This window comes from Lygodium microphyllum, chromosome 2, assembly GCF_053477565.2.
Source record: "Lygodium microphyllum isolate KBCC chromosome 2, Lygodium_microphyllum_v1.1.10, whole genome shotgun sequence".
Classification (NCBI taxonomy): Eukaryota; Viridiplantae; Streptophyta; class Polypodiopsida; order Schizaeales; family Lygodiaceae; genus Lygodium; species Lygodium microphyllum.
The window spans coordinates 52,797,619-52,809,786 of NC_141136.1; the positions used below are offsets into that span (position 1 = coordinate 52,797,619).

The 12,168-nt window shown below is 36.3% G+C and overlaps 1 protein-coding gene across 2 annotated transcripts; it reads left to right on the forward strand.

Annotated features, from left to right (window-relative positions):
* Positions 1–3,503: 3,503 nt before the first annotated feature.
* Positions 3,504–11,720, forward strand: LOC148039737 (uncharacterized). Of its 2 annotated transcripts, XM_087665464.1 has the most exons (7): positions 3,504–4,199; positions 5,335–5,452; positions 6,291–6,379; positions 6,869–6,947; positions 7,097–7,120; positions 7,233–7,300; positions 11,392–11,720. In XM_087665464.1, exons 1-6 carry the CDS (start codon positions 3,513–3,515, stop codon positions 7,283–7,285), a joined length of 1,050 nt encoding a protein of 349 aa, XP_087521590.1. In that variant the 5' UTR covers positions 3,504–3,512; the 3' UTR covers positions 7,286–7,300; positions 11,392–11,720. The 2 variants fall into 2 exon arrangements, with proteins under 2 accessions (XP_087521590.1, XP_087521584.1); XM_087665458.1 differs by lacking the exon at positions 11,392–11,720 and having other exon boundaries at positions 7,233–7,523.
* Positions 11,721–12,168: the final 448 nt, after the last annotated feature.

Below are 12,168 nucleotides of genomic sequence, written 5' to 3' on the forward strand. Positions count from 1 at the left end.
GCATACCATTATCGATAAGTCTATTATCTTAAATTTCATTCCCCTCCCTCTCCCTCTCTTTCTCTCCCTCTCTCTCCCTCTCCCTCTCTTTCTCTCTTTCTCTCTTTCTCTCTCATTTCCTCTCCCAAACAAGCAAAAAAGAAAGTGATTCAAACAACAAACAACCAAACCCGTCGTGAGAGAGAGAATGCACTCTCTCTCTCTCACCCTCACCCTCTCCCTCTCGTTCTCTTTCTCTCCCTCTCTCATTTCCTTCCCCTCCCTCTCCCTCTCCCTCTCTTTCTCTTTCTCTCCCTCTCTATCTCTCTTTCTCTCTCATTTTCTAAACAAGCAAAAAATAAAGTGATTTAAACATTAAACAAGCAAAAGGGAGAGGGAGAGAGACAATGCACTCTCCCTCTCTTTCTCTTTCTCTCCCTCTCTCATTTCCTTCCCCTCCCTCTCCCTCTCCCTCTCCCTCTCCCTCTCCCTCTCCCTCTCTTTCTCTCTCATTTCCTCTCTTAAATAAGCAAAAAATAAAGTGATTTAAACATTAAACAAGCAAAAGGGAGAGGGAGAGAGAGAATGCACTCTTCCTCTCTTTTTCTTTCTCTCCCTCTCCCTCTCTTTCTCTTTCTCTCCCTCTCTCATTTCCTTCCCCTCCCTCTCCCTCTCCCTCTCTTTCTCTTTCTCTCCCTCTCTATCTCTCTTTCTCTCTCATTTCCTAAACAAGCAAAAAAATAAAGTGATTTAAACATTAAACAAACAAAAGGGAGAGGGAGAGAGATAATGCACTCACCCTCTCTTTTTCTTTCTCTCCCTCTCTCATTTCCTTCCCCTCCCTCTCCCTCTCCCTCTCCTTCTCTCCCTCTCTTTCTCTCTCATTTCCTCTCCTAAACAAGCAAAAAAGAAAGTGATTTAAACATTAAACAAGCAAAAGGGAGAGGAAGAGAGAGAATGCACTCTCCCTCCCTCTCCCTCTCTTTCTCTTTCTCTCCCTCTCTCATTTCCTCCCTCTCCCTCTCCCTCTCCCTCTCCCTCTCTTTCTCTCTTACTCTCTCGTTTCCTCTCCTAAACAAGCAAAAAAGAAAGTGATTTAAACATTAAACAAGCAAAAGGGAGAGGGAGAGAGAGAATGCACTCTCCCTCTCTTTCTCTTTCTCTTTCTCTCCCTCTCCCTCTCCCTCTCTTTCTCTCCCTCTCTCTCCCTCTCCCTCTCTTTCTCTTTCATTTCCTCTCCTAAACAAGCAAAAGAGAGTGATTTAAACCTTGAACAAGCAAAAGAAAGAGAGAGGGAGACTCACCAATGAGATATGGCGAGCGTGGGGCGGCTTCTCTTTGCAATGAAGGCTCCTCCTCTCCTTCGCGAACAACGGCGGCGGCAAGTCTTCTTCCTCTTCTTCTCTCACGACGATCGCTCTCTCCCTCGCTCTCGCTCTCAAAACTCTCAATGAAGCAAAAGAAATGAAAACCGCGCTCGGGTTTCGGCCGCGTTTTTTCCCTGCGGCCCGTCGCTATTTGCGTCACAAATGCGACGCAAATAGCGACGCCGCTATTCGCCGTCGCTAATCGGCATCGCTAATGGCCCAAATCCTTGTAGTGATTGCTCTAGAACTATCCAAATTTGTGTCCATATCATCTTAGTTGATCTTAGTTAGATGAATACCACAACTATTTATCTTCTATATCTACATTGTAACCCACACCTTTCTCTCAACATCATGCTCAATCCAATATCATATTGTGAGAAAGTCATCTTTTAAGCTAGTTGCATACATGGCTATAGGGTGATATGTGCTCCATTTTTTTGTTAGAAAGGATGAATTTGTAAGTTATTGGACATCTAATCATCATCACAGAGTGCGTAGCTTTGAGACTTGATTGATCCAATTAATATTGTTGGTAGGTTGTAGCAAATTATCCATGACATATACTCTTCTTTTCCAATATAAGCATATGGATTCAACTTAAAGTTATTTGATTTCATGCTAATCAAAGGATTCTTTAAAAAATTCAATGAGAAAGCATTGATTTAAAAGGACAATTATCATAAGATTACTACAAACACAATACGTAGTGTCAAGCTTAATTATTTGCATGCATGTATAAATTGTTGCATAATCTATTTTCTTACTTATTTGCTAGTAATGCTAAATTACTTTTTGTTTATGAATGAGATTTTCCTTTAATCCTGAAAATAATCAATTGATTCATATGCATCAGGAGTCATGGAAACATTTCCAAAAGAGACATATATGAAGAATCAATGGTGTTAAAGTTGTATAAGATAGCCTTTCTATGGTCTCTTAGCTAATTGTTGGTTGTATACACATGATATTAATATACACAAATGATTTTTGTATCTATAGGAGGCACCAATAGCTAGAGTGGTGTTTGGCCACACTACGTATCTAGGAAGGATGGGCACATCAGGTGTTCATTCTATGAACTTTGCATGTATATTATTGAGTCTATCTAATTAAGTATAGATTAGATATGAATCCATCTTTGCTTGTAGCACACAATAATAATAGATATATCATCTCTATTTTAATAGATGATAGTTAGAATATATGATCGTCCACTAACTATTGAAGAGATGCACATAAATACATATAGTGGCTACAGAAAACTAAAGCATGACTTACCTCCTTGTGATCCACTTGTAATTATTATGATTCATTTGTATTGGTTTTTTTAAATCAAATCACATATATTTTAATTTTATTTTATAGTTCATAGCTAACTAGTGTGATTAGTAATTTATCTAGGAGTTACATGGGGAGATAGAGATGGAGGAGATAGCTTGTCAGATTGTAGCAAGATTAGGTGCTACTGCATCCACTATGGAGGAGGGCATATCAAAGAAACAAGAGGGTAGAGGAGAGGGTCTACATGATCTAAATAATAAGGACACATCATCCTTTGTGTGATCGAATGATAAGGCTTAGATGCATGCTTTTATATTGATGTATATGGGCAACGTGATGGTGCCCTTTTGACACTTACCGTATATTGCATTCATTTTATTTATACATACATACATACATACATACATACATACATACATACATATATATATATATATATATATATATATATATATATATATATATATATATATATATATGAAATTAATGTTGGGTTATTAGAACCGAACGTATCATGTGATCTCTTGTCTAGATATTACATCAACTTAGCGGCTCTGCTGTTATAGTTAAAAAACATTTTTGGTCGGATTTTTCGAAAAAATTTGCGATTTATTTAACGTTAAAACTTAATCTTTGTAAACATTGATAAATCGATGTCATTTTTGCTTTGAAAGTAGAGTTATGCGTTCCCCAAAGAGAGAAAACCGAGATTCAACATACGAGGACAGATGTGCCAACGGGAGTGATGGGCATTGGCTAGACAAAAGGGCGGCAAAGGCAGTTATAGGGGAGTGTCTTGGAAGGAGTAACTGTTTGTTACGAGAGCTAGCACGCGAGAGAGAGACAGACACACAGAGAGACAGACAGAGAGAGAGAGAGAGGATGCAAACGCTGCAGCACCACCATCACCACCGGCGCTGGGGGTCGGGCTCAATACCAGACGTGTCGTCGTATGCAACGGCCTGCACGTCAACGTCCTCCAACAACGGCATCAGTATCCATAATTCCAGCAGTAATATTCATCACAACAACAGTAGCAGCAGCAACCACAATAACACTAGCAGCATCAATGACAGCAGCAACCACAATAATACTGCGGTGGTAACGTCGTCATCGTCGTCGTCGTCGTCATTATCAGCATCGTCGTCGTCGTCGTCGCCCCTGGTCCACTCCGCCACCTCTCGCCTTAACCTGGCGGTGGGTCCCGCGGGCGGCGCGCTCGTCTACTCAGCAAGCCTCTCGTCCGGTCCGGCTCCGGCTCCGGTGATCAGCGGCAACGCTAACAGCAACAACAACAACAACAACAACATGAGTTATCATTATCACCACCATTTTAATCATGGCAGCAGCAGTACTGGTGGTAAGGCGTCCTCGTCCATGTACGACCACGTGGACCATGGCGGCCACGTCGCCAAGCTGGCGGCGAGCAGTTACAATAGCAAGGGATCGTCGGGGAGAGCTGGGGAGGCCGGGATGGAGGTGAGCGAGGAGGAGAAGGAGGAGATGCGCATGGCCTTCGACCTCTTCGACACCAAGAAGACCGGCAAGCTTACCTACCGAGAGCTCAAGGTCTCTCTCTCTCTCTCTGTCTCTCTCTCTCAAAACCCCACATACAATAATAATAATTTGGATCCTCCTTGTCCCAATATAGAAAGAACTCTATATTTTCAAAGAGGGAAATTTTCATGTTCAAATACAATAGACTTGATGAGGCTTATTTGATAACCACTAAGACCAAATCTAAATATGTGGACTTTCATGGGACTCTCACTCTCTCCTTTTCATATTTCTATTGTTTCAATGGCCCATGCATCCTACCTAGGAGTCCTTTCAATGAACATTGACTCTTTGACTTGGAAAATTTTCGATAGTGCAAAGTGGTATTAAGCTATATAAGGTAAGAGTTAGAATGAGATAAAAAAGAGCAAGCCACCTAGTGACTTGTCTAAGAATTACTCCAATAGGTCTTACACGAGTGACTAGGCACTACTCAAATAGTTTTGCATTTCCTTTAGGATTATTGTCATAATATAATGGCAAACAAGTAGGGAGCATGTGTCTAAAGTTCCACAATTTTATGGTAACTATTCAAGACACCTACACAACAACCCAATGCATAGTATGATAGTGCTTTTAATTATCAATCATATCACATGCATCAAATTGGCATACTCCCTGACAACATCTATGTATGAGGCTACTTTATAGCAACTTGCACATTGCACAGTGCAAACTTTTGAACGTTACTCATGTTTTAAGGCATCAATATAAAATTGGCTTCAAATACTCAATTATCTTCATTTTTTCATGCATCCATGTAAACTATTATTCAATACATAATCTCTACATTTTCTCAATCTAAAGGCATTTTCACACACCAATTCCTTATACATCAAGCCATATTGTACTCTTATTGTGTGATGCAACTCATGGACCACCTAAACTAAAGAAGAAAGTTATGCTGCATTTGCCCTTAACAAAACCTCAAAAAGTGTAACATTGTTTCCCCATTCTCAAAATAAAATACACATTCACATATTTGGAAGCAAAGTATGAAACTAGTTTCACAACCTCACTAACTTGAAGGTTGCCACAAAATTTTTTGAATTGAACAACCAAATTTAAATAACTAAATTACTAATAATTGATTATTTTAGAAATCAAGTAGTAAGAATCTTATCATGCATGTTGTTGTGTTGTACAGATAGCCATGAGAGCTTTAGATTTTGATGTAAAGAAGGCTGAAGTAAAGAAACTTATGGAAGAGCATACAAAGGATGGCAACGCTGAAGAAGTAGACTTGGAGGAGTTCATGGAAATACGTACATAAATATTTGATATTTTATATAATAATAAAGTTTCTAGTAATCACAAGAATTAACATTGTAAATCCCTTCAAGAAGTATACATCTTCATAATTCCATATATTGGTGGAGGACCTCATCACATTGAATTTCTTAGATTGGTGATGAGGTCCACAGATTGATGGAGGACCTCATCACATTTAATTTCTTATGTGCCTACATTTTGGATAGTTAGAATATTAATATGGCCTCTACTTTCTTTTATATATACAAGTATTGCATCTTTTAGACTATCCCCAACATTTTTTCATTGTGGAAAGGAATATATTCGTAGGATGCATTTAGACTAAACTAAGAGAAGAATAATGACAAGTCTATCTAGAAGCTTCTCTATATAAGTAGTATGTATTTAGACGAGACTACGAAAAGCATCACAAGTCCATATAGAAGACTCTCTATAGAAGCCCTTGTATGCAACCTTAAACAATGACTTAAATCAACCCTAATTTTTGAAATGTAGTTATCATCTCTCTTTTATAGCCATGAAGAAAATTGGTCAAAATAATAAGCCTTCCCCTCTTTCCAAACCATAGTTGAATTTCTACAATTCTAAATAAGTTCTATTGCTTATGCTCTACTGATTATTCCAAATGTTCAATGTCTTCTCATCAAGAGGACAGCTATTGTTTGCTACCCAACAGTGCTATCTTCCAAGTGATGAGGTCATGAAAAAAAGGAATTTGAAATCCTTATATTGGTAGTTAATTGTTGTAGAACATAATTAGTGAGTGATTAAATATTGGGTTTGATTGACTTTGGCATTTGTTATGTCTCATTATGCTACTTTTAATGATAGTTACACTTAAGTATAAGGAGAGAGACCCAGATGAGGAGCTTGCAAAAGCTTTCAAATTTTTTGACGAGGATGGAACAGGAAAAATTACGGTAGCTCTCTTATTCCTCTCTTATTTTGAGCTCCAATAATACTCATGATGTTTCCTCAATTTGTGAGCAATAAAGAAGTAGGTATTTTAACACCCATAACATTCTCATATATTGTAGCTAGATTGGACTTGTGAATTCAAAGCTTATCATTTCAAGTTTTAAAGAAACTATCAAATTCATTTTTCTTATTTATTGATTTTTTTGGCAAAATAGCAACTATTTGCCAATTCTTTTTACTTCCATTTATGTATTTTTTACATGTTTTCACTACACTCACATTCACAAATGCCCCATAAAATATGCATTAGTTTTGCAAATAATTTAATTTAACACATGAAATATGCTAGATATATTCGTGATGGAGATCGCTACTAAGAATATATATGAAAGACAATTCTGTGATCAAACTTTCTACTCAAAGTAAACCTGCATCATTTTTTACATTGTTACATATTTGGAAGAAAGTTCTTAAATGCTTATGTTGTACAGTTAAAGAACTTGAGAAAGATTGCAAGAGACCTTGGAGAACATATCACTGATGAGGAACTTGGGGCCATGATTGAGGAATGTACGTACTAATGTAAATTCAAAAAGTCACTTCTAAACATCACCTCAATGAAATAGTGCTAATAAAAGCATTGTGTTATAGTTGAGTTTGTTCCAATTATAAGGTCTAATATTGCTACCAAAGAAAATCTAACACTATACTCTTTCCAGTTGACAATGATCAAGATGGAGGAAGTGAGTATTCTTCAATCTTACATATACTCAATTGTGTCAAATAAATAGCATACCTCCTTTCCTTATATATGATGCATCATAGTCAGCAGTAACCTGATATTTTGATTTGCAGTAAGTGAAGTTGAATTTTTCAACATAATGAAGAGAGACCACTTTGATGATTGATTCATCTTTATCGATGTAAGTCATCTCTACAACTAGAATCCATACCTCCTTAGTCGTAGTCGACACAACATACTAAATATTCACTCAAGTCCTTCACTTTTTTTAATGGTGGATGTTAGACTTGAGAGAAATTATTTTTTAATTGGAGGATGTTCTTATACTCAAAGCTCATTCACTTTGTGGGTTTACATTGATGTCAATATTTCTTATTAACTTCCCAACATCATGAGTATATTGTAAATCTTTGGATTGTCCTTCATTGACACATATTAAAATGTTAATGGAGAAAATTTGAATTCAACATTTCTCATTTTTATGATAATGACCACTAAATCCAAAAACTACATAGTCCTTTTAGTGCAAAAACCACATTAAAATGCACATATAGATGGCAAGTATTTAGGGTGCATGACCCCATGCTTGTGTGCATGTGTGTACACATGCATGCCATGCACCAGAAGAGGGGAGATATATATACATATACATATATATATATACATATATACATATACATATATATATATACATATATATATATATATATATATATATACATATATATATATATATACATATATATATATATATATATATATACATATATATATATATATACATATATATATATATATGTGTCCAAATGGCTACATATCACTAAGGCTTTATTTAAGCTAGTATTTGGATGGAACTACAAGCCTAGATGGAAATCACTAAAATAATCAAGTTTTCAATTCACCTAATTGCTTGAACTTGGAATGTTAAAATGTTTATTTTAACCCAATGCATGACCTAACTAGCAAAGAACATGTTTAAGTGATTATGAGGAGAATCACTAATTTTTGACTATTTTGAAAAAATTTGTTGTAGACAAAACTAAAAAAAAATTCAAAGCAATTTTGACCTTTTGTCAATTTTGTAATATACTTTAACTAGTCCCTTTGTCATTTTTCAACATTGTAATGGTTAGATTAAAAATCACACTCTTTCTCACAAAAGTTAGGTAAGTAGCTACATAATTGGCTTTTACCTCACACGTCTAAATCCAAGAATATACCCTCTTCAACAAATATTTACAAATATTTATGTAGTAGCAAGTAACTAGCAAAAGAAGTGGCATTCACAAGATTAGACCTAAAAATGCACCCTCTTCAAAAAGTATTGTCAAGTTTTGCCAAAGCCATGGTTTGCTTCAAAACCAATACTTTTTCCACACTCCCGTTTATTTGTGCTACCTCTCCATTTAAGGTTGTGCTAAGTATCTACATGCTCAAGGAATCAATTTACCTAATTTTAATTTTCTTGGGATTACCTTCCAATAAACGTAGACAAAAGCATAAACTCCAGGGTGAAATGATTGGATGAAGTCAAGTCTTTGGACTTGTAATGAAATGTTATTTTGCTAACAATGCCAAATCCATATATATTGAGTTATTGTTACACGATATTAATGTTAGGTGATTAAAACTATTCCAAAAATTAAACTTGTTAATCCACCATAATTTTATATTTGATGGTAACCTTGAGCCCGCTTTTTGCTCTTCCATCCTACAAGTACTATACATGTTCTAAAACTCTTGAACTTCTTTACCTACCATTGTTGAAGGCAGCCAAGGAAGTAAGTAAGGAGGAAGTTCCCTAGAGACACAATACCATCTGACATCTATGCCTAGCATGTTCACCTTATCATAAACAACACTACATCCATATTGACTATGGGTATTCATTAGTACTTGTATCTGATGGTGTGATGGGAAAGTTTTCTAATTAGCATTGGGCTACTTGGTTGTGTGTGTGAGACAAAAAAATTTAGTGCAAAATTGGACCATGTACCATAACAAAAAGGAGGGGTCTTAACTCAATTGATGTTCAATCATTATGCTAGTCATAGGTGGGCACTTGGCATCATAAAGGTTTATTCTTGGGCAACTTCAGTGCACCTAAAAGTTTGCATATGTGAGTATCGAAAGGTTCATCCTTCTGAATCATTTTCTAGCATCATGGAACACTTCTCCAAATCCTTGCCCATCATCATTGAGCATTCATGATTATATATAGCTAATCCAAGGATTATGCTAACGTACCATACATGTTTATAAACCAAAATACCAATCGCAAAGGCAAAGCCATAATATCGAGTAGTAAAATTACTATTGAGCATTTCATGTATATAGCATGGCAATAGCTTAGTCCTTGCCATGCAACAACAATATTGCTAGAAGTAGAAATGGTAAGGTGCCATGTAAATATCACCATTGCATCGTATGCTATAGACAAACCTATTGGTAAGCTTCAATATATTAGCCACCCATGATGTAAGGTGTTGATGGGGTTATGGGCTTAAGAGATAGTCTACATTAGGGCATAAGGGTATATGGACCAAAGGGACAAAGGATAGACAATCACTATGAATGGACTTACTAAAATTCCGGCTACAATAAGTCCATGGATCTGCCTAAAGATGCTAGTGCATTGCTAAAAGAGACTATCATCTTGAGCGATTGGGAGTTGAATTGAGGTTCTCCTAACTTTTGTGTTCATTGAAGGCAATGTACATATGTGTGCATAACATTGGTATCAAAGAAAGGCTACAACAAAGGATCAGGGAGTGTGTGATACCATTCAACAATAGGCCACGTTGGCCCCATAAACACCTAACTGTCCCACTATGAGCTGTGTTGCAGTGTCCTCTTGTAGCTTATGACCAAGGTAGCGACCAAGGCATAGACCTTGGCATACTTGGCAATGAGGCTATGAAGACAAGTGAAAGAATTTGCTTGAAGACAAAACTTCCCAAGAGTTCACCCATCACATTATTGTCTACATCCAAGCACACTTAACTACACCCCATCAAGTTAAGCCTTGGAGTTGCTTCAAATAACAAAGAAAGTTTTCAATACATGTTTGGGAGGAGATAAAGAGCTTTTCAAGGACCTTTCAAACTAGCTCTTGGCATATACTACCTTTGGAGCTCTACCACATCACTCTTATAGTTTGATGAATTGTTCCATTGTGAAGACATTAAGAGTAAGTGGTATTTTTTTTCTCTTATCTTCAAGCATCACATCATGTCCTCATCTTTGCATTCACAACATGATGAGCCTATAAATATGCATGAGCATGAAACTATGAATGATTTGGATTATTTAGATGCATTTGAACTTATAGAGAAGGGAGAATTCGGTGCTTGATACCTTGTCAACAAAGCAGTTAGTTAAGAGATGCTTAGGTCAAGATCAAGAACTACCTAATTAGTGAGGGGATGCTTTATAGTAGCTAGTAGGGTGATGCTTAGGTCAGGAACTACCTAGTTAGTCAAGGGATGCTTTGTAGTAGCTAATCAAGGGAAGCTTGTTTCAAGAACCTAGTTAGTTAGGGGATGTTTGGTTAAGGTATACTTAATTAGTTAGGAGATCTTTCAAGTAGGGCATGGGAGCTACATATTTAGTCAAGGGATGCTTGATTCATGAACTACCTAGTTAGTTATTAAGAGATTCTTAAGTCAAGGGTGCATGTTTCAGGAACTACCTAGTTAGTCAAGGGATTCTTAGGTTAGAAACTACCTAGTTAGTTTAAGGGATGTTTTGTTAGTAGGTAGTAACGGAAAGCTTCTCTCAGGAACCTAGTTAGTCAAGGGATGTTTAGCTCACCAAAACACATTGTGAACTAACAAGGTAGTAATATGTATAGCCACTAAGTTAGGATCTTCATGGATCCAATAGGCAATGTACCTCCTAAGTACATTACATCATTGTGTCAAAAGCTAAAGCCAGAAGTAGGATGCACATTTCATTCCAAAATAAAATCTTGCGAAGTCATCTAGATATATGTCAAGGGAAGAATTTGTTGGTTATAAGTCGACAAAATAAATAGCATAAGCATATTACAGAAGTAGCATTATGCATAATCATGATATAGTAGAATTTGATGTCAAAGTATAGCATAACAACAGTATTAGCCAATTTGAAGTTGCCATTTCTTATAGAACTCATTTATTATCTAATATGTACCTAATATTTTATGTGTGTTATCTTCTTCTTTTTTGGGAATGCATATATTTTTTTCACATATATTTTTGTCACCTAAAATTTTCATCATTTTCCTTATAGGTGGAGTTATTTATAGAATTTAAAAGGGAACATCTACAGATCATTATGCAATAGAGGAGTTTCAAAAAAGTTGAAGCCCTATTTTATGTGAAAGTTGAAGGATAGAATTACATGTTGTTGCATTCAACATGTCCACATTTTGTTCTTGAGAGATTCTTTTAGCCAACTATGTTAGTCATAGACAGGTTTCCATAGAAAACAATGCATTGCAGTTGTCAGATTTGTAAATTTGTTGAGATTAGTACTTGAAGTGGAGACACTCAAATTCAACTCAATATAAAATCTCATGTTGTCCATGTGAGGTGAAGGAAGAATCATACTTAAAATATTCGAAGGTGTTGACATTGGGGTTGACAAGAGAAAGAAAAAGAAGAGAAAATTTACTCAAAATTTATTAGTTTTAAGGAGATGAGCTATAGTCAATTGATAATAGTGTATAAAACACACCTGCAAAATCTTATTGTTCACAACTTCACTGCCAAGTGACAAGAAAATCAATTCAAATTATGTGTGCGCAAACATCCAACGAGGACATGGTTGTATCTATCATAGGCTTTGCAAAGAATTACACTTTTCAAAAAAAGAATGAGATATAGTCAATGCATTGGCATTGGCACTCTAACCAAGTTGCAATTTTGGTTCTCATTATGTACTTTCAAAGGGATGGTGCAGTTCAAAAGAATCTTCATTTTTCATCTAAGATGATAGGACCCATGATACACTCTTTGTTTAACATTGCCTTATGCTACATCATGGTTGGCTGAAAGAGCAAGGCTT